Source organism: Cetorhinus maximus, chromosome 18 (genome assembly GCF_964194155.1).
Source record: "Cetorhinus maximus chromosome 18, sCetMax3.hap1.1, whole genome shotgun sequence".
Classification (NCBI taxonomy): Eukaryota; Metazoa; Chordata; class Chondrichthyes; order Lamniformes; family Cetorhinidae; genus Cetorhinus; species Cetorhinus maximus.
The window spans coordinates 76,090,746-76,115,001 of NC_135896.1; the positions used below are offsets into that span (position 1 = coordinate 76,090,746).

The following is a 24,256-nucleotide window of genomic DNA, read 5'->3' on the forward strand; positions in this document are numbered from 1 at the left end:
TACCCCACAAACCTTATGTAAAACTGATATATGCCACACATTCACTATAACAGTATGACACACTGACATATCCCACACCTTTCACTGTAACACTGTGATTCACCCCACACAGTTCATTGTAACACAAATATGCTCCATACCCCAAACTATAACTCTGATATCCCCACACCCCTCACTGGAATGCTCTGATATATTCCACACCACTCATTGTAAAACTGATATATCCCACAAACCTCAATGTAACACTGTGATATACCCTATATCCTTCACTGTAACACTCCGATATACCACACATCCCTCACTGTAACACTTTGATATACCCCACCGACTGCATTGTAACCTACCATACCCCAGCACCGTACCACTCTGATATAAGCCACATTCCTCACTGTAATACTCAGATAAATCACACACTCCACATTGTAGCTCTGTTAAACCACAGAACCCTCACTGTAAAACTGATATACCCCACATCCCTCACTGTAACACTATGATATACCCCACATCCCTCACTGTAACACTATGATATACCCCACATCCCTCACTGTAACACTATGATATACCCCACATCCCTCACTGTAACACTATGATATACCCTACATCCCTCACTGTAACACTATGATATACCCCACATCCCTCACTGTAACACTATGATATACCCCACATCCCTCACTGTAACACTATGATATACCCCACATCCCTCACTGTAACACTATGATATACCCCACATCCCTCACTGTAACACTATGATATACCCCACATCCCTCACTGTAACACTATGATATACCCCACATCCCTCACTGTAACACTCTGTAACTGGGCAAGATTGCTGCCAAAATAGGGTGCATCAAAGCTACCCTGTGGGATAATGGCTACCCCAATCAGATCATTGCTCATTATATATCGTGCAAACTCATGAATGGGCCTAAGGCCTCCACTTTCAGTCCTGAAAAGTGCCCAGTCTACCTTAGATTACCCTAGAAGTGTAAGGTATCTCAAAAAATTGAGCAACAGGTGAAGCTATCTGTTTCACACTGCTACTGTGTAGTAGCAACACAAGTGGTATCCTCTCACTGATGTATCCCACACCTCTCACTGATGTATACAACACCCCTCACTGTAACACTCAAATATATCTCACACCCCTCATTTTATCACTGATATATCCCATACCCCTCACTGTAATGCACTAATACACTCCTAACCCCTCACTGTAACGCACTAATACACTACTAACCCCTCACTGTAACGCACTAATACACTCCTAACCCCTCACTGTAACACACTAATACACTCCTAACCCCTCACTGTAACACACTGACACTGTTACGGTGCAGGACAAGGCCATTCAGCCCATCGTGTCTCTACCAGCTCTCCGAATGAGTATTATGACTCAGTGCCATTCTCCTGTCTTTTTGCCATAACCCTGCACATTGTTTCTATTTAAATAATCATCTAATGCCCTCTCGAATGCCTCGATTGAATGAGCCTCCACCACAATACCAGGCAGTGCATTCCAGACCCGAACCACTCACTGTGTGAAAAAGATTTTTCTCACATTGCATTAGCTTCTTTTGCAAATCACTTTAAGTCTGTGCCCTTTCGTTCTTGACTCTTTTACTAGCGGGAACAGTTTCTCCCTATTTACTCTGTCTAGCCCCCTCATGATTTTGAATATCTCTATCAAATCTCCCCTTAGCCTTCTCTCCATGAAGAACAGTCCCAACTTTTCCAATCTATCTTCATAATTGAAGTTTCTCACCCCTGGAACCATTTTTGTAAACCTATTCTGCACTCTCTCCAATGCGTCCACATCCTTCCTAAAGTGTGGCGCCCAGAGCTGTACATAACTCTCCAGCTGAGGTCTAACTAGTATCCTATACAAGTTCAGCATAATCTCCTTGCTCATGTACTCTATGCCTTTATTCATAAAGCCTAGGATACTGTATGCTTTATTAACTGCTCTCACCACTTGTCTTGCCACTTTTAATGATTTATGCAGATATACACCCAGTTCCCTCCACTCCTGCATGCCCTTTAGCACTGAACCCATTATTTTACATTGTCTCTCTATGTTCTTCCTAGCAAAATCAATCACCTCACACTTCTCTGCATTGAACTTCATCTGCCACCTATCTGCCCACTCCAACTTGTCTATGTCACCTTGATGTTCTACACTGTCCTCCTTACAGTTTACAATGCTTCCAAGTTTTGTATCACCCGCAAACTTTGAAATTGTCCCCTGCATAACAAGATCTAGATCATTAATATATATCAGGAAAAGCAAGGGTCCCAATACTGACCTCTGGGGAACTGCACTACAAACTTTCCTCCAGCCTGAAAAATATCCATTAACCATTACTCACTTTTTCCTCTTCCCCAGCCAATTTTGTATCCATGTTGCTACTGTCCCTTTTATTCCATGAGCTATAACTTCTCTCACAAGTCTGTTGTGCGGCGCTAAGGGGAGGCAATGGGCATAGTGGTATTGTCGCTGGACTAGTGATCCAGAGACCCAGGGTAATGCTCTGGGGATAAAAGCAAAAAACTGAGGATGCTGGAAATCCAAAACAAAAATAGAAACAGAAATACCTGGAAAAACTCAGCAGGTCTGGCAGCATCGGTGGAGAAGAGCACAGTTGACGTTTCGAGTCCTCATGACCCTTCAACAGAACTAAGTAAAAATAGGAAAGGGGTGAAATATTCTTCTCCGCCGATGCTGCCAGACCTGCTGAGTTTTTCCAGGTATTTCTGTTTCTGTTTTTGTAATGCTCTGGGGACCTGGATTTGAATCCCACCACAACAGATGGTGGAATTTGAATTTAATAAAAATCTGGAATTAAAAGTCTAATGATGACTGTGAAACCACCGTCAATTGTTGTAAAAACCCATTGGGTTCACTAATGCCCTTTAGGGAAGGAAATCTGTTGTCCTACATGTGATTCCAGACCCACAGCAATGTGATTGACTCTTAAATGCCCTCTGAAATGGCCCAGCAAGCCACTCAGTTGTAACAAACCGCTACAAAGTCACAAGAAAGGAATGAAACTGGACGGACCACCTGGCTTCGACCTAGGCAACGGAAACAACAACGGCAATCTCCAATCTTCAATGTCCACCACCAAGAGTGGCTCGATAGCATCACTACTGACCCGGCTGGCCGAGTCCTAAAGAACATAGCTGCTAGACCGGGTCTGCGGCAGGTGGTGAGGGAACCAACAAGAGGGAATAACATACTTGACCCCATCCTTACCAACCTACCTGCCACAGATGCATCTGTCCATGACAATATCAGTAGGAGTGACCATGGCACAGTGGTTGTGGAGATGAAGTCCCATCTTCACATTGAGGATATCCTCCATCGTGTTGTGTGGCACCATGCTAAATGGGGTAGATTTCGAACAGATCTAGCAACTCAAGACTGGGCATCCATGAGGCACTGTGGGCCATCAGTAGCAGCAGATTATACTCAAACACAATCTGTAACCTCATGGCCCGGCATCTCCCCCACTTTACCATTACCATCAAGCTAGGGGATCAACCTCCTGGTTCAGCAGGAGGGTATGCCAGGAGCAGCACCAAGCATACCTAAAAATGAGGTGTCAACCTGGTGAAGCTACAACACAGGACTACTTGCGAGCCAAACAGCATAAGCAGCAAGTGATAGACAGGGTTAAGCAATCCCACAACCAACGGATCAGATTTAATCTCTCAGCCCTGCCATGTCCAGTAGTGAACAGTGGTGCACAATTAAACAACTTACTGGAGGAGAAGGTTCCACAAACATCCCCACCCTCAATAATGGAGGAGCCCAGCACATCAGTGCAACAGATAAGGCTGAAGCATTTGCTACAACCTTCAGCCAGAAGTGCCTCGTGGATGATCCATCTCGGCCTCCTCCGGAGGTCCCCAGCATCACAGATGCCAATCTTCAGCCAATTCGTTTCACTCCACATGATATCAAGAAACGGCTGAAGGCACTGGATATTGCAAAGGCTGTCAGCCCTGACAATATTCCGGCAGTAGTACTGAAAACTTGTGCTCCAGAACTTGCTGCGCCCCTAGCCAAGCTGTTCCAGTACAGCTACAACACTGACATCTACCTGGCTATGTGGAAAATTGCCCAGGGAAGTCCTGAATACAAAAAGCAGGACAAATCCAACCTGGCCAATTACTGCCCCATCAGTCTTCTCTCCATCATCAGTAAAGCAATGAAAAGGGTCATCAACAGTACGATCAAGTGGCACTTGCTTAGCAATAATCTGCTCACTGATGCCCAGTTTGGGTTCTGCCAGGGCCACTCTGCTCCTGACCTCATTACAGCCTTGGTTCAAACATGGACAAAAGAGCTGAACTCCCGAGGTGAGATGAGAGTGACTGCCCTTGACATCAAGGCAGCATTTGACAGAGTGTGGCATCAAGGAGCCCTAGCAAAACTGGAGTCAATGGGAATCGGGGGAAAACTCTCCATTGGTTGGAGTCATACCTAGCACAAAGGAAGGTGGTTGTTGTTGTTAAAGGTCAGTCATCTCAACTCCAGTACATCACTGCAGGAGTTCTTCAGGGTAGTGTCCTCAGCCCAGCTATCTTCAGCTGCTTCATCAATGACCTTCCTTCCATCGTAAGGTCAGAAGTGGGGATGTTCGCTGATGATTGCACAATGTTCAGCACCATTCTCGACTCCTCAAATACTGAAGCAGTTTATGACCTGGACAATATCCAGGCTTGGGCTGACAAGTGGCAAGTAACATTCGCACCACACAAGTGTCAGGCAATGACCATCTCCAACAAGAGAGAATCCAACCATCGCCCCTTGATGTACAATGACATTACCATCACTGAATCCCCCATTATCAACATCCTGGGGGTTACCATTGACCAGAAACTGAACTGGACTACTCATATAAATACTGTGGCTACAAGAGCAGGTCAGAGGCTAGGAATAGTGCGACGCGTAACCCACCTCCTGACTCCCCAAACCCTGTCCTCCATCTACAAGGCACAAGTCAGGAGTGTGATGGAATATTCCCCACTTACCTGGATGTCTGCAGCTCCCATAACACTCAAGAAGCTCAACACCATCCATGACAAAGCAGTCCGCTTGATTGGCACCACATCCACAAACATTCACTCCCTCCACCACCGACGCACAGTAGCAGCAGTGTGTACCATCTCCAAGATGCACTGCAGGAATTCACCAAGGCTACTTGACATTAACATTGATATACTCCACACCTCTCAGTATAACATTGATATACCCCCCCAACAATCCTCACTGTAACATTGATGTACCCCACACTCCTCTCTCTAACACTGATATATACCACACCCCTCACTTTAACACTGATGTACACCACATCCCTCAGTGTAACACTAATATACCCCACATTCCTCACTGTAACACTGATATACACCACACCCCTCACTTTAACAATGATATATACCACATCCCTCAGTGTAACACTAATATACCCCATACTCCTCACTGTAATACTGATATTCCCCACGCCTCTCACTATAATGCTGATATACCCCACACCTCTCACTGTGACATTGATATACCCCACAGTACACCCCCAAACATTGATATACCCCACACTCCTCACTGTAACACTGATATACACCACACCCCTTACTTTAACACTGATATACACCACACCCCTCAGTGTAACACTAATATACCCCACACTCCTCACTGTAACACTGATATTCCCCACGCCTCTCACTATAACACTGATATACCCCACACCTCTCACTGTGACACCAACATACCCCACACCCCTCAGTGTAACACTGATATACCCCACACTACCACCCCCCCTTCATTGATATACCCCACACTCCTCACTGTAACACCGATATACCTAGACCCCTCACTGTAACTCTGATATACCCCACACTCCTCCCTCCAACACTTATATACCCCACATCCCTCAGTGTAACATGGATATACCCCACACTTCTCAGTATAACATTGATATACCCCTCCACCTCACTATAACACTGATACATCCCACACTCCTCTCTCTAACATTGATATATTCACACCTCTCAGTGTAACACTGATATACTCCACAGTCCCACCTCTAGCATTGATATACCCCACACCCCTCATTGTTACACTGATAAACCCCACACCCCTCACTGTAACACCAATAAACCCCACACCCCTCACTGTAGCACTGATATACACCATACCCCTCACTCTAACACTAATATACCCCACAACACTCACTATTATACAGATGTACCCCACACCCCTCAGAGCAACACTGATATACCCCACACCTCTCACTGTAACACTGATATATTACACACCTCTCAGTGTATCATTGATATACCCCACACTCCTTAGTATTACATTGATATACCCACACCCCTCAGTATAACACTGACATACCTACCTCACACTCCTCTCTCTAACACTGATATACCCTACAACTCTCAACGTATCATTAATATATCCCACACCTCTCATTGTAACACTGATATACTCCACACCTTTCAGTGTAACACTGAGATACCCGACACTCCTCAGTGTAATGGTATAACCCTCATTCCTTTCTCAAACACTGATTTACCTAACACCCCTCAGTGTAACATTGATATACCCCGCACTCCTCACTGTAACACTGATATACACCACATCCCTCAGTGTAACACTGATATACCCCACGCTGCTCAGTGTAACATTAATACATCCCACATCTCTCACTGTAACACTGATATACTCCACACCTCTCACTGTAACTCTGATATGCCCCACACACCTCAGTGTAACACTGGTATACCCCTCATTCCTCCCTCTAATGCTGATATACGCCACACCCCTCAGTGCCACATTGATATACCCCACACTCCTCACTGTAACACCGATATACCACATACCTCTCAGTGTAACACCGATATACACCACACTCCTCACTGTAACACTGATATACTCCACACCCCTCTCTCTAACACTGGTATACCTCACACCCCTCAGTGTAACACTGATATACCCCAAACTCATCTCTTTAGCACTGATATAGCCTCTCAGTGTAATACTAACATACCCCACACTCCTCACTGTAACAATTGGTGGTGATAACTGTTATCTTTGTGAGCAACTTGGTGATTGCTGGGTCCAGCCTGGTGATGATTGTGTGTGTTTGCCTTGGGGTTATTCCAGGAGAACCTGCGGTGGATCTATGTGAGCTTGAAGAGGAGCCTGAGAATATTGAGCAGGAGGAGGAAGAGGAGGAGGAGGAGTTGAAGAAAAATGAATCTGACGAGGTGTGATGCCTTAGGTTTTACTTTTTTTTCTTCTAATCTTGGAGTTCAGTCAACCTGAGAAGGTGGTGATGAGCCTTCTTCTCAAACTGTTCAAGACCATCAGATGTGGATTCCTCACAATGCTGTCAGGTCAGGAAGTCCAGGCTTTTGACACAGGATTATGCAGAAAACGTTCAGATTGTGGTAACATCCCAAATGCTTCACTAGATCTCTTCTGGAAGAGGTGTTTTTATTCTTATGCAACATAGCCTGCATGAGATTCCAGTCCTGCGCTATTTTATTGAGCTCTGATGCCCTTTGAAAGGGTCAAACCAGTCTGCAGCTGTAAACAATCATGACAGCGTTTTGTTTCTAATTATTTATTGATTTATCCATTGAAAATGCATGTGATTAAATGTTGCTCTTGAAGGGTGATAGGGGCTAAACCTTTGGGAGACCATCTACTGATTACTGCTGCAAAGACATTTAAATCTCTCAAAGTGGCCATTTAAAAAAAAAAACTGAGGGCGAAATCAGCCTAGATTTGCACAAAGTGCGGTAGAGAGTGGGATAATGGACGTTTTAACCACCAGCCACAATGGTGGCTTTTCGCGCCATATTGTCCCATTCCCGGCATGTACCGCCTCATTACTTATACATTCCCAGGAAAATCTGCCAGGCTGCTGGTGGGACGGCCTCTGACTCGCCAGCCCCGCCCTCACCTCAGGCCTCCAGTAATCCTGGCATCATATTTAAAGGGCATCCCTGCACAGTGCTAGCTCTCTCTAAGCTGCTGAAAACTCATGCTGCCAAAGGGAGGAAACCTGCTGCCCCCAAATTTAGCACTGCCTCCCTTGGATGCCTATTGGATGCTGTGGAGGCTCACCGTGAAGTCCTCTACCCCTGCTCTGGGCAAAGGCCAGCAAGCAAGGCCACCAATCCAGCATGGGAGGTGGTGGCAGCGGTGGTCAGCACCAATGCCCTGCAAAAGAGGACAGCCATCCAGTGCCGACAGAGGATTAATGATCTCCTCCGTTCCACCAGGGTAAGTCACTCTTCTCATCACTCTCAACTTACGCACTCACAAGCCCATCACACATCCACAGGGATCTCACTCACTGCCAGTTCAAGGGACATCACCTTTCATTCTCTCACACACGCCTCCATCTACCCTATGGTTCATGTCCTTATCCCATCCATGGCACCACTCATCACCCACACGTGCCAGGCATCCTTCATCTAGCCTGGCAGGCATCCTGCTTACACTCACTCTGTCTGTATTCATGCAGGACAAGCTGGCACACAAAAAAAGGGAGGAGCCACAGTCTGGTGGAGGAATGCCTGACATCAAGCTCCTCACAGACTTTGAAAATAGGGCCATCCAGCTAGCCGGCGATGACCGGGACCGGTCCTGTGCTGACTGTGAGGTCGGCGGTGCTCAACCAAATGAGGGTCCAGCAGTGCAACATCCATCAGACAACCATGGCATGAGTCAGTTTCCCTGTTCCGCACTAATTATGCCATGCACTAATTATCTCTCCTTGCTTTCGCAGGCACATCTGGGAAGCTGCTGAGGGTGTCTATGACCCAGGTCCTTGACTCAAGCCTCGGAAGAAGAACCTGATGACACCCTAATTGAAGACCCGTCACAGCGCGCACCCACACCCTCCACCAGCACAGCGACACACACCTCGATGTGACCTAGTTCTAGAGTAGCCTCGGGGTCACAATCTGGTGAGCACATCGCACTGTCTGAATCACAGCGAGTGGCGGCAGAGTCTTCTCAGGTTTCCGGCACTCAGAGGGCTTCTGGAGGCCAGAAATATGCTCAGTCTGAGTCAGATAAGGAGCCCCTGGACTTGGTCATACTTCAGTTGCTGGAGCTGCAAAGACATGCTCGGGGATATCAGGAAGGGATGTCTGCTGCACTCCTCAGATTGCAAGGCATGATAGAGGAGTCTGTCCACTTTCAGTCTGAGGTGGCCGGCATGCCAATGCGCCAAGGTCAACACTGGTAGGACGGGGCCGCCATGGAGACCTTGGTCGAGGACATTGGTCCTGCACTGGTGCGCAGGCTGAACTCCATTGCTCATGCCATAGTTGACCTCCAGCAGTATTGATGTGAGAGCAATGTGGGGCAGCTCAATGTCACTCCAGCTTCCCCTTCTCCTCAAGGAGTCAGCCTCGGGCACCCACAGGGAGCAGGATCAGCAGGTGCACACCCTGGGGCCATCCACCCAGGTGAATCCAGGAGTGTCCAGCTCATTCGAATCCCCTCTTCTTGTGCCCCCAGCAGCTCCAGGTCCACAGACAGCAGAATCCTGAAAGCAGGCCAGGGCTCTCCAGGTCTCGGCCCTCCAGAGGATGCCTGTCAAGGTCATCACAGATAGAGCGTAGCAGTCAGCAGGCTGCCTCCACCTCCACTGTGGATGTCGGAAGAACCAAGACGTAGCGGCAGGGTTAGGAAAGTTAAGAAAATTTGGGCTTGGGCATTAATCACTTGTACATAATGTTGACTATTGTAAATAAACTCCAAAAAATATCACCCTGTTTATGGCTCCTTGTTATGATGAGCAGTGCTCGTGTCGGTCTGAAGTGAAACCTTGGTTTGTGCACAAGACAAAGGCAGATGTCTCAGACCAGGGCTTCCTCCATGTGCTTTGTGCAACCTTCCCAGCACACTGATGGTGCGCCTTCACAGTCACTGGACACATCAGTCATGTCTGTACCTTGATGGGGCTTATCATTGCTGCCAGAATGTCCTGGGCTGGCGGCACAGAGCATCTGTGTCCAGTGACAGTGTGGTCCTGAAGGGTTCAGCTCACGAAGGATGCCATAGGATCAGGAGAAGTTAAAGTTTCCCTGCTGTATCTCCATGGTATGACCCTGTTCACAGAGCGCAAGCAAGCTGCCATCAGCCAGACAAGAGTCAGACATTCACATTGGCTTTGTGAGGATCTATGGTGTGTCCCCACTGTATGTCTTCATCATCCTCCACGAATATAGTGGCTATGAGGGCCTCCCCAGCACATCTGCCTCGTCTGGACAATGCAATGGCCTCATCACCATCATCCTCGCCTTCGAGGACCTCATCACTCTCATCCCCATCGACATCCTTCTCGTCGGAGGAGATGTGCAGCTCCTCCATCTCCTCCTCAGGCAGCTCCTCCGCCTGTTGCAACGCCAGGTTGTGAAGGGCACAGCAGGTGATGATGATGCGTAACACCCTCTGTGAACTATATTGCAGGGCTCCACCAGACTGGTCCAGGCATCAGAACTTTATTTTCAACCTTCCGATGGTTTGCTCTACCGAAGTGCGAGTTGCAGCATGAGCCTTGTTGTATCTTCCCTCTGCTACACTTTGAGGCCGCCACTCAGGCGTCATCAGCCACGTCCTCTGTGGGTAGCCCTTGTCCCCGAGGAGCCAATCCTGCAGCCTCTGTGGACCCTGGAAGACGTCGGGGATCTGAGACCTATTGAGAATCTAGGAGTCGTGGACAGTCCCTGGGAATCGTATGCAGACCTGCAGGATGTATTTGCTGTCATTGCAGACCAGCTAAACATTCAGCAAGTGGAAGCCCTTGTGGGTGACGTAATTGATTGTTTGTTGCTTTGGAGACCTAAGGGCCACGTGAGTGCAGTCGATGGCACCCTGCACCTGTGGAAAACCAAAGATCTTCACAAATCCCAACGCTCTTGCTTCCTGACTTGACTGATCCCAGACGAAATGCACAAAGTTGTGTGCCTTCATGCATAAGGTGTCTGTGTCCTCTTGGATGCACTTGTGTGTGGAGACTTATGAGATCCTGCAGCAGTTACCTGTCGAGCCCTGGAAGGAGCCACTGGCATAAAAATTGAGCACTGCGGTCACTTTCACAGCCACTGGCAGTGGATGCCCTCCAAGTCCCCATGGCACCAAATCCTGCAGCAGGTGGCAGATTTGACCGACCAGCTCCTGGACATGCACAGTCTTCGGCGACACCTGTTGTCGATCACCTGCAGGAATGACAAGCCCTGCTTATAGACCCCGGGTCCAGCTAAGCACTGACCTGCAACTGCTTACTGTGGCCCTTCAGCAGCATGCGCAGGAGCCCCAGCTGCCCCATCTTCTTCAAGGTGCTGCTCCTCCCTCTGCCCAGCCAGGTGCCTCTGTCGCTTTCATCTCCTTCATCCCTGCTCCCTGTAAGCCATGAGGCATACAGCTAGGTCACCAGGTTCTATGCTCCTAATGTACTCCTCCTGTAGGAGGAAAGTGAGAGATGCATGGGTTAGCATTAGTCTCATAGGGACCTCTCATGGTTAAGTGTGCAGCTCCATCTCAAGGCCCCTTAACGCATGCCGGAGAGTGCTGACCACCACTTGGATGGCCAGAGTTTAGTGCGCTGCATGTCTGCCTGAAACCCCACCCATCACCGCCTCGCTCCACCTGACCAATTGGCGGCAGCCTTGCCCATTGGACTGCATGCTGTGCTCCCAGTCCAGGCGCAGGCATTCTCCTAACCCACACTGCAAGGCTGCGCTGTTAGCTTGAACCATGGGGGAATCTAGTCCAAACATAAATGAAGACATTGCAAGGGACTTTGAGCATCTCCAACAGTGACTGCTCCATGGTGAGCTTCTGAAAGGAGATTGTACAACTTGCCCAGTCATCCAATTGTTCTGCAGCACACTAAAATGCTCATTAATTTGCAATCTGATTTTTGGCCTTCTCGCCATGTTGTCCCATTCCCCCGCCTGCCATGACATCTGCCGCCAACGGGGGTGGAAAATTCTGGCCTGAATTTGAAGTGAATATTTCTGCTCATTGACGTGAGGCATGTTCATTTTTGGGATTAGAACACTGGGGTGCAAGCGTCTGCATCGAACACACCCTGGGCAGGTACAGCATGGGTGCAATACAGAGCAAATCTCCCACTACACTGTCTCATCAAACACTACTAGGATAGGTATAGCAGGGGTTAGATAAAGAACAAAGCTCCATCTACACCGTCCCATCAAAAATTCCCAGGGCAGGTATAGTACAGTTAGATACAGAATAAAACTCCTTCTACATTGCCCCTTCAAACATTCCCAAGGCAGGTACAGTACAGGTTAGATACAGTGTAAAGCTTGTTCTACACTGCCCCATCAAACAGTGGGGCCGATTAGGAGGTGCAGAGCATGGCTGAGGTACTAAGTGAGTACTTGGCATCCGTCTTTAAAGAGGAAAAAGATGCCTAAGTCATAGTGAAAGTAAGATAGTTGAGATACTGGATGGGCTTAAAATTGATAAAGAGGTGGTATTTGAAAGCTTGGCTGTGCTTGGAAGTTGATAAATCACCAGGACTGGATGGGATGCATCCAAGGACATTGAGAGAAGTAAGGGTGGAAATTGCATTTGTATTGGCCATAATCTTCCAATCCTCCCTAGGTGGTGAGGTGGTGTTAGAGAATTGTAGAATAGCAAATGTTACACCCTTATTCAAAAAAAAGTATAAGGATAAGCTGGGCAACTACAGGCGAGTCAGTTTAACCTCAGTGGTAGGAAAGCTTTTAGAAATGATAACCCGGAACAAAATTAATAGTCATTTGGATAAATATAGATTAATTAAGGAAAGCCAGCACAGATTTGTTATAAACAAACCATATTTAACTAACTTAAATGATTTTTTTTTCATATGAGGTAACAGAGAGGTTTGTTGAGGGTAATGCAGTCGATGTGATGTATATGGACTTCCCCTGTGGGAGGCGCTGCCCTATGTCACTTGCTCACTTTAGAGAATAGAGCTGAGGCATGCCCAGAGTTGTGCTTTTTTATTCATTTTTGGGTAGCGAGCATCACTGACAAAGCCAACATTTATTCCCCATTCCTAATTGCCCTTGAACTTAGGGACTTGCTAGGCCATTTCAAAGAGCAGTGAAGAGTCAATCACATATAGGCCAGCCTGGTAATGACAGCAGATTTCCTGTCCTTGTCCCATCAGCCAGATGGATTTTCATGATAATGCAGTATTTTCTTGATTATTATTAATAACTCATGTACTAGTTTTTATTCCCACAGCTGCCATGGTGGGATTTGAACACCTGCCTCCAGGGTATTTGCTTAGGCTTTTGGATTACTAGTCTAGTAACATTACCACCACTATGCTACTGTACTTTTGTAATTGTGGACCTACTGTCTTGACTGCAGCGCTATCCTTGCTTGAACTGGCATTGTTTGTAGCTGAGGTGTAACTTATGCGTTCTTTCCTAACAGGGCACTGCTGGCCAGGAAGCGAGAGCGTATGAAGAGATGTCCCGTTTAGTCAACTACATTCAGCCTGTTAAGTTCGAGTCCTTTGAAGTGGCTAAGAGTAAGATATTGCCTGTGATCCTATACTCTCTGTGGCACTCAATTCAGTTCACTCCTTCTGTCCTGGCAAAGCTCAAGGGCATTGGTGTCCAATGAGGAATTGTGCATGGACAGCACATAGCTGCATCACAATTGATTGCAATATCAGAACTGAGAGGTTATCATTCTGAGGAAAGAAGAGATTGAGGCTCTTTTCCCCAGAAAGGGGAAGACTGAAGAATGTCCTGAAAGGGGTCTTCAAGATAGTGATAGGGTTCGTGTGTTACAGATCACTCAGGGAGTCCCCGTTGCCTTGGCAACATACATTTATTACATGTATGTTGTAGTCTGGAGTTATAGACAGTGATGGTAGAGGTTCTAACTTTCTTTGCATCACATGGTACCCCACTCTTATATGTGTTGGCAGATATTCAACTTGCTTCGTCATATTATGAAACACTTTCCTTGCCCATCAAATCCTGGGGTGGGACTTAAATCCAGAGCTTCTGACTCAGAAGCAGGAATGCTAACCCGCTGTACCACAAGACCTCCAGTAACAAAGGGTAGAGGTGGAGAAAATGCTTTCATTTGCGGGCAAGACCAGAACTAGGGGCCATAAATATAAGGTAGTCACTAATAAATGCAACGGGGAATTCAGGGGAAACTTCTTTACCCAGAGAATGGTGAGAATGTGGAACTTACTACCAAAGGGAGCAGTAGAGGCAAAAAGCAGAGATGCATTTAAGAGGAAGCTAGGTACATGAGGGAGGTAGGAATAGAAATATTTGCTGATAGGGATAGAAATTGGGCAGGAGGAGAATCATGAGGAGCATGAACATTGGCATAGACATTCTGTTGAAGAGTCATACAGACTCGAAACATTAACTGTATTCCTCTCTGCAGATGCTGTCAGACCTGCTGAGTTTTTCCAGGTATTTTTGTTTTTGTTTTGGCATAGACCAGTTGGGCCAAATGGCTGTTTCTTTGCTGTGCACTCTGTGTAATTCTATGTATTATTACTCAGATCCAGATAAACACATGTTGGTAGAAACATACAAGCCACAGCAGAAACCTGTAGTTCTATGTTTACCTGATCTATCATTGTCCTTATGAAATGCATTCTCTGATCACTGACCTGTGATCAAATCCTGGAGTGGGATTCAAACCGAGTTTGAAGCCAATGCAGGATCTGGGGAGGCAGTCTACCCCATGCTTCACCTGTCCCCTCCAGATCCTCACAGTGTCCTTTCTGTTTAAGCAATGGTCAGTGTTCCCCTGAACGAGCCTTTCACATTCCTTCCAATCTTCACATCTATTATCACCATCAGTGATTGTGGCCCAATCACAGCCTTCTCTCCATGGTCCTGTAGAATTCACCTCAGCTGGATCTGGATAGCAGTCTCCCATCTTCAGGAAGGGCTGCCTGACACCTCACAGGTCTGTGAATTCCTATACACCCCCAACAAGTGCAACAAGAGACAAATGAGTCACATTTACCCCAAGTTCATGATCACAGACTATAGCTGCCCTCCAGTAACTCACTCTGAAGCTGAAAGAAAGAACAAACTTGCAATTTAATAGTGCCTTTCACAATCTCAGGATGTCCCAAAGAGCTTATTTAATACAGTGTAATAATATATTCTGGTAAAACTACAATGTAAATACTTGCTAAATCAGCTCTCTTCATTTTACAGAAATAAATAAATCCTACATCATCTCATCGTTTACCGAGACCAAAGCTCTGGATCTGCTCATCAAATCCCCCACTGATTTTGTTGAGTATCCTTCCAAAGGCTAACTATATCAGGTTCATACAAAGACTCAATGCTGAAGTGTGCTGTTCAATACTTGGGCAGCTGATGTTGGGGTTACTGTACACTACCATGAGAGGGAAAGCTAATAAATCAGCTGCAACACAGCCAAGCAAGATACAGGGAATAGCCAATTCCCCAGAATAGGATACAGTTTGGAATCTAACCGAGCGATTCATGTGGTTTATATATAGAATAACCGATATCGAGGCATGAGTTACAGTCTGGAATCCAATAGAAGAGCTAGGGTTGTTTATATATAGAATATCCAGGGAGTGAATTAGATTGTTCTGTGCCAACTGGATTCTTTTGTGGAATGGTGTTGCAGGTTTTTTAGTGAAGATTTAATCCTCTGTCATTGCCTCAACTGACATTGACCCTTTCTTCATATCAGTGCATCACTCTGCTCCTTTGTAACTTAGTCTCTTATTCTGACTGTGTGATGTCACCTGCCTTCACCTCATCCCTGGACTGTCTGTAAAAGAAGAGTGATGTAGAACTTTACTGAAATCTACTACATTCTTCCTCCCATCCATAGTTCCTGGTGCCTAGTCTTTCATCAAGCTTGGTCTTCAAATTTTAGCTGGATTCACCTTTTCCCCATTTCTTCCCCCTCCCTCATCCTTCCTTCTCTCTTTTAACCTCCTCTTCTTCCCCTTCATTCCTTCCACTCCACCCATACCCATTCAGCTGCTTCCTTTCACCCTTGCCCCATCCCTTTGCCCCATTTCCTCCCTCCAGCTCTCCTGTTGCTGACACCCCCATCCAGAATCTTGTTTCCCTTTGTTATGCCAGTCACTTCCACCCTGCACCTTATACCCCACCCCACTCCCAGCTCCCCAACATGTTCACCCTTTTTGAAGCCTGAGTCTACACTGAAGCTGGGGAGGCAGTTTAACCCATCCCTCGCCCATCCCCCGCCAGATCCTCACAGTGTCCTTTCTGTTTAGGCAATGGTCAGTGCTCCCCTGAATGAGCCTCGTATGTTCCTTCCAATCTTTACATCTACCATCACCAACAGTGATTGAGGCCCAATCACAGTCTTCTCTCCATGGTCCCCTAGAATTGACTGCAGCTGGATCCAGATAGCAGCCTTCCATCTTCAGGAAGGGCTGTCTGACACCTCACAGTTCTCTGAATTCCTATACACCCCCAACAGGTACAACAAGAGACAAATGAGTCGCATTTACCCCAAGGGAACAAGGGTGGATTCCTCGAACTACATGCCCCATGTCTTCTGGAATGCTGGCTGTCAGATGGTAGCTCTCAACTTCCAGACTGCAGGTGAGTGGTGGAGCAGAGAATGGACTCAGGCCTGGGCCCTAGTTTAATTCACTCAGAACTCTTTCAATAAGACAAAGTTAAAATCAACCCCAGGGACTCTGGGTCCTTAGTCAGTCACAGAAATTTACCCTAGAGGTTAGTAAGAGATTAGCAACAACAATTTTCATTTATATAGCACCTTTAACATTGTAAAATGCTCCAAGGCGCTTCATATGAACCTTAACAAACGAAAATTGACACCGAGTCACTTAAGGAGATATTAGGAGGGATAGCCAAAAGCTTGACCAAAGAAGTAGGTTTTAAGGGGATCTTAAAGGAGGAGAGAGAGGTGGAGAGGTGCGAGGTGTTGGGAGGGAATTCCAGAGTTTACAGTTTAGACAACTGAAGGTATGACCACCAGTGGTAGAGTGTTCAGAATTGGGGATGCTCAAGATACCAGAACTGGAGGAGTACAGAGATCTTGGAAGGTTGTAGGACAGGATAATTCATGAGGTAGCTAATTAGAGAGTAATTAAACAGAGTTGATTAATAAAATGAAGGAGATTAATGAGAGAATTAATCAGAGATTAACAAGAGGTTGAAGGTTAATGAGCCATTTAACAAGAGGTTAATCAGAGGAAAGAGATTAATAAAATAGGTTGATGGCAGAGGTAATGAGGGATTAACAGAAGGTGAGAAATGTACAACATTGTTAACTAAATATTAATATAATGAATGATATCAATGAGAGATTACCGACAGAGAATAAGAGATTAATTTGAGGAATGAGACTGACAGAAGGATTAGGACAACAGATTAAATAGAGTTAGGAGGAATTTGATATAAACGAGATTAGCAAAAGGGCTAATTAAAATTAGTAAAAGAATAAGAAGATGGTTGAAATCAGATGGATGGACAAGAGCATTAACAAGAGAAAGGTCGCACACTGGTTTTTGTATTTTGCCAGACTGAATTGATGTAATATTAACATATGTGTTTTCATCAAATTATAATGTACCAGAGGTGGTCAGGGTCAGAGCACATGAGAATTTCAATCAACAAATTACTGAGGCAGGATGTCAGCATTTCACAGAACACTATTCCTAAAATGATGATAGCAGCGATCTGGTGCTTTTATCTCAATGTTTGCATTGCTACTCAGCTCATTGCACTTCCTTTAAATTTATACAATACTGTTCAGACTTGATAGAGGATCTTCTGAAACTGACCAGGCAGCTGAAACAACATGGTCTGATACTAACTCTGGATCGGATACAGGATCCTCTGACACTGACTCTGGATCTGACACACGTTGCTCTGATGCTGACCTTGGATCAGATACAGGATCATCTGACACTGACACTGGATCTGATACATGATCCTCTGACAGTGAGTCTGGATCTGATACAGGATCGTCTGATACTCACAGTGGATCTGATACAGGATCATTTCATACTGACCCTGGATCTAGTACAGGATCCTCTGCTACTGACCCTGGGTCTGAGACAAGATCCTCTGATACTGACTCTGGATCTGAACCAGGATTCTCTGACTCTGACTCTAGATCTGATACTGGATCCTCTGATATTGACCCTGGATCTGTTACAGGGTCCTCTGATACTGACCCCAGAACTGATACAGGATTCTCTGATACTGACTATGGATCTATTGCATGATCCTCTGATACTGACTCAGGATCTGAAACAGGATCCTCTGAAACTGACCCTAGATCTGATACAGGACCCTTTAATAATGACCCTTGGTCTGATACAGGATCCTCTGATACTGACTCTGGATCTGTTACAGGGTCCTCTGATACTGACCCTAGAACATACAGGATTCTCTGATACTGACTATGGATCTATTGCATGATCCTCTGATACTGACTCAGGATCTGAAACAGGATCCTCTGAAACTGACCCTAGATCTGATACAGGACCCTTTAATAATGACCCTTGGTCCGATACTGGATCCTCTGATATTGACCCTGGATCTGTTACAGGGTCCTCTGGTACTGACCCTAGAACATACAGGATTCTCTGATACTGACTATGGATCTATTGCATGATCCTCTGATACTGATTCAGGATCTGAAACAGGATCCTCTGAAACTGACCCTAGATCTGATACAGGACCCTTTAATAATGACCCTTGGTCTGATACAGGATCCTCTGATACTTACCCTGGATCTGATACAGGATCCTCTGATGCTGACAATGGATCTTATACAGGATCATCTGATACTGACACTGGATCTGATACAGGATCCTCTGATACTGATCCTGGATCTGATATAAGATCAAAACAAAAAACTACTGCGGATGCTGGAAATCCAAAACAAAAACAGAATTACCTGGAAAAACTCAGCAGGTCTGGCAGCATCGGCGGAGAAGAAAAGAGTTGACGTTTCCAGTCCTCATGACCCTCATGAAGGGTCATGAGGACTCGAAACGTCAACTGATATAAGATCCTCTGATACTGACCCTTGATCTGACACAGGAACCTCTAATACAGACCCTGGATCTGATACAAGATCCTCTGATACTGACTCTGGATCTGATACATGATCCTCTGATACTGACCCTGGATCTGGTACAGGATCCTCTGATACTGGCTATGGATCTAATGTAGGATCCTCTGATACTGACTGATGATCTGATACAAGACCCTTTAATACTGACCCTTTATCTGATACATGATCCTCCGATGCTGACTATGGATCTGATACGGGATCCTCTGTTACTGACCCTTGATCTGAAAAAGGATCCTCTGATACCAACTCTGGAATGATACAGGATACTCTGATACTGATTCTGGATCTGATAAAGGATGCTCTGTAATTCAAACTCCTCTTTTCTTTCAGATAATAAGATGACTACCTGGGTCTGATCTATTAGAAATCTAAGAGCCATTCACTATCTAAGATCTGATGATCAATTTCTCTTACTCTCCTTCAGATATACCCATGCAACTGAACAGCTCGTTCTTTGAGTTCAATGGGCGGAGTGGCTACATTCTGAAACATGAACTGCTGCGCTGTCTGGAGAAGGAGTTTAACCCCTTTGCTGATCGGATTGATGTTGTTGTGTCGATCACTGTATCCATCTTGGTAAAGTTTGCATTGATTCCAATTAAATCCATTCTAGATTAATTCAGCACTCCTCGCATGAGGATAATAGGGTGTTAAAGGGAACTCCATATTCAAACACTGTGCATTCTGGAATCTGTATTTCCCTTGTTCTGTAACAACAGTTCAAGATCATAAACTGGATCATCAGGTCAGTCACACAATGACATGCATGATTTGAAGGGCACATCTCCAAAATGATCTGAAAGTGTTGCAAAGAAGTAATATTCAACTTGAAACATTGGGTGGGACTTTCTGGTCCTACCTGTGGCAGGCGTGATGGCGGGCCAGAGGGGAAAATTTGGCGGTTGTCCAAAAATCAGTTTCCCGCTGGTGTAAAAATAGATCGTGATTGTTCCTTGGACTTTCATGGCGGGTCAGGTAGGCTGCCACACTATGTCGGGAACCACATTTGCATGTACTTAAATGTCATGAATACTCACCAAAAAGCCGGCTCACCAGAATCACCTCCACACTCCAGGTAAAAAGGCCACACCAGCGGCTAATTAGTCCGGCGTGATTCACAACTGGATATAAGTGATGGGCACCTGGCGACCTGCGCTTCACTCATGACTTTGAGGTACGTTCGCTCGTGGCTGCTCTGACTTTGTGCTAAGGCTGCACATGCAAGACCAGCAGGAGCTCAAGCAGGGCTCGGAGCCAAGTGTCTCCATTGCAGACCAATGGTATGATGGCGGTGGTGATGGGGATGGTGGTGGAAGGTGATGGAGTGCAAAGGCTTGACTTGGGGGTTTGTGTGAGACAAGACAGAGGCAAGAGAAGAGGCTGGAAGGCAAAGGCTTGAATGGGGGAGGTGGGGGGAAGAATGGGGAAGGGTGCACACAGTTACGTGACTCATGGTGGGGAGGGGGAAATTATTTGTGGCCCGAAAGCACAGACAGTCCTGGACAAGAGCACAAGAGATAGTCGGGGCCAGAATGCATTGACAGTCCTGTAGCTCAGCGCTAGAATTTAGAGGGCTGTGCTTGGAAGGACTGCCCTTGTCTCAGTCCAGGGAGGTGTGGGGGGGGCCTGTCAGTCCTGTGTCAATTGTGCCCAGCATGGTGCACAGGGCTTGTTCAGTCCCTCACACACATTGATCCTGGGAGTTTCTGCCTTCATACTGGGCCGCAGATGGTACAGTCACAGTCAGGGAGGCACCTGCAGCCTTAGATGGGAAAGAGGTAATGTAGGGGCAGGCACTTGGCCTCATTGGGAGGGCAGGGGGGGTGCTCTGTAGGCCACAGTGCAGTCGGCCTCAAGATGCGGAGGGGTCAGGTTTACATGGAGCGTTGGGGCATAAGCATCAAAGTGGGTAGGACAGGGATCTCCATGACTGTCACGATCGGATCAAGGGTTAGTGGGGAAGGGAGGAGAGTGATTGAAGTGTGGGAAACCTGAACATGATGCTCTTCCTACATGATGGGAGGGATTTCCACAGTCACAAGGGAGGGTTGAAGCTGGTCTGGGAGTAGAACCTCAGGACCGCCATTTTCCAAGCTGAATCAATGAAAAAGAAAGTATGGAAAAACTTACCAGGGGAAGGCTCTCAGCTCCTTGGGGAGGAGTCGACCACTGTGCTTGTGGGCCAGTTGAAGGGTCACCCTACTAAATTCCGATTTTCCTAATGGAGAGGAAGGCACAGCTCAGACATGTTAGGAGCAGTCAAATACCAATTTAGGGAATTTGGCACCTTAACTCTTCTAGTGCATTCATGCGAGAGTATAATTACGATTGGGGCTTTGTAAAGATCCTTTGTTTCACTCATGGGAAATCCCGAGTATCAAAAAGAACCGACAGAAAAGGGTCCATGAGCAAAAATGCAGGTGCCTAATGGCCACAGGATCTCTAAACCTTGCAGCTGGCAGGTTCAGATATGGGAACCACCCACCCACCCCCAACAAACTCTTATTCCATCACTGCAAGTCGGGGCTGCTGTGTAAACCAAAGGATACAGTCTGAGAGCGCCTTGCCTGAGGCTTCTAATATCTTGCAGAACTCTTTCAGATCCAAGCCCCTTTGTCAAAGCACTGTCACTGGAGTTGTGTTTGTTGGGGTTGGGGTGGGGTGGTTGGTGCACTTCGGTGATCCTGAAGGCTATAATAACGTTACAAAGGGATTAAGTGGGGATGTAATGGCTGGGATGAAGTCACTCCACAGTCATTCCCTAGTAAGCAACAGGAAGATGTGCTTTGCAGGCTTATGCTCAATCATGTTTCTGTTCAATGTCCCTGCAGAGAAGAGCACAAGGGAAACATCGATGGAGCAGCCAGCTTTGCGCTCATCCTGGCAATCAGGCAACTAAAAAGGAGAAGAAGTGCCCATCGCTGCCAGACTGGGGAAAGGGAAGAGCCTCACCCTGATGAACAACACCCAGAAACTGAGGATGACGGAGCCATTAAGTGAAGGCATCTGGCAAGACCAAGGATGTACAGAAGATGCTTCTCATACCTACAGATGAGCAAGAGACAGTGCCGTTGATGCCTTCACATGTCTAGGGATGTGGTGGCTCACAGCTGCCACATTCTCCAGGAGGAGTTGAAGCTGCAGGGACCGGGAGGCCATCCATTGCCAATGGTTCTCAAGGTCACTGCCGCTCTGAACTTCTTTGTGAGTGGCTCGTTCCAGGGCACTATTGGGGACCTCTGTAGGATTGCTCAAGCATCTACTCATAAATGCATACGGGAGGCCACTGATGCCCTATTTAGCAAGGCTCACAGTTATGTGCAGTTTTCTCTAGATTACACCAGCCAGGCTGACAGAGCAGTGGGCTTTGCTGCTATCTCCAGATTCCCACAGATGCAGGGTGCCATCGACTACACTCATGTGACATTAGGAGCTCCCTGGCAGCAGCCACGATGACTCATCAACAGGAAAGGGTTCCACTCTCTCAATGTGCAGCTGGTCTGCAATCACCACAAGCAGCTTATGTAGCTATGTGCGAGATACCCTGGAAGCTCCCATGCCTGGCACATCTTGAGTCGCTCATAGGTGCCACAGATCTTTGAGGGCCCTCAGCACATCCAGGGTTGGCTCATTGGTGACAAAGGCTACCTGCAAAAGATGGCTGATGATGCTTGTTCAGCGCTGCAAAGTGCCTAAGAGGAAAGGTATAACCCTGCCCCTATCACAACACACTCATTGATGGAGCAGACCACTGGTATCTCAAAGATGCGTTTCTAATGTCTGGAGGTCAGGCGGCACTCTCTAGTACATTCCTCAGAGAGTCTCATACATTATCATGGCTTTCTATCCTTCACAACCTGGCGCTCCAAAGGTGGGGGGGCAGTGTCCTGCCAGATGCCAAGATGGACGAGCTGCACGTGTCCTCCAATGATTAGGACGTTGAGCGTGATGAAGGCGAGGAAGCTGAGGGTCTAGAGGAAGAAGCCATAGCATGGGCCAGCTGAGGCAGGTGTGCATATGAAATGCTAATAGCCACCAGGTTCCAGGAGGATGACAATGACTAGCTATGATGATCCTCTCACCAGGGCCCTCCATGCTGGGTTCGCCTTATCACCTTCGTTGCTATCCCCCTCATCTCAACGCACCACTTCAATCTCTGAAAGAGTAGTTACACTCTAGCATCACAATGTCCTCATCCATGGAAAGTACGGTATCTTGGGAGCATGTGATCTTTCTGTAATCTGATAATAACAGCAACAGGGCATTTTGTGAGCACAGTTGAGAAAGTGCAGCCTCTTCAAGCATCTCACCAACATTCTACTGCCTACGGCAGCATACAAGAGGTTGGAGCAGCACTCCATCCTCAGTGCACTCTTGGCAGTATGCCTGCATTGTGACAAGGCATCTCACAGAGGTCAATCTTCACTCAGTGGTTATCACCTTCATGTGTGAGGCCCATTCTGATTCCGCACTGTGGTTTTTCCGCACAGCCAATTATTCATGCAAGAAAGTGTTGATGATTCTTCATCATACTCAGTCCTCAGCATCACATATATCCTCAGGACACAGTCATCTGTAAATCTCAGTGAAAGATGCAAAGCTGCAGTTCAGCTCACCTTTCAATGGGTCTTGTAAACTTCATGAGCAGTATCTTCTGATATTTGCCTGCCACTCATGAACATGCCTTTGTTTGGAATCTTCCAATTTCCCCTGATGCCTAGTCGTGGCATTTGTGCTCCTGAAAATGCTCTCCATCTAGCCCTTAAGGACCCAAATTGTTGATACCAAAGAGCACACATCAGATGTATTGCAGCCTCGTTCTGATCCCATTTCAGGTCTACACATTTTCATCCCAACACAGAAACCAGGCACACCGATGCCATTGTTAATTGCACATAACCATTTTGATTGACCACCTGAGAGCTGGCAGAGGGTTAATGTCAGGAGATGTTAGCCAGCAACCTTATGGCCCAGTGCAGCATCCTCCCATGTCCACACCTGGGGCCTTTGCACACAACTCCTATGTCGCACACTTTTAACCATCTAGCAAGAGATGCAAGGACCAACATGCGTCAGCAAGGTTGA

General features: G+C 46.6%; 1 protein-coding gene across 1 annotated transcript in view; it reads left to right on the forward strand.

The window, feature by feature from the left end:
- Positions 1 to 24,256, forward strand: part of LOC144693541 (1-phosphatidylinositol 4,5-bisphosphate phosphodiesterase beta-2-like) — a 151,285-nt gene that overhangs the window by 79,178 nt on the left and 47,851 nt on the right. Inside the window, exons 15-19 of the mRNA XM_078563385.1 lie at positions 7,172 to 7,275; positions 13,490 to 13,586; positions 15,259 to 15,343; positions 16,535 to 16,659; positions 19,596 to 19,747. Coding sequence (XP_078419511.1) covers positions 7,172 to 7,275; positions 13,490 to 13,586; positions 15,259 to 15,343; positions 16,535 to 16,659; positions 19,596 to 19,747 — 563 coding nt within the window. The remainder of the gene's footprint in view (positions 1 to 7,171; positions 7,276 to 13,489; positions 13,587 to 15,258; positions 15,344 to 16,534; positions 16,660 to 19,595; positions 19,748 to 24,256) is intronic.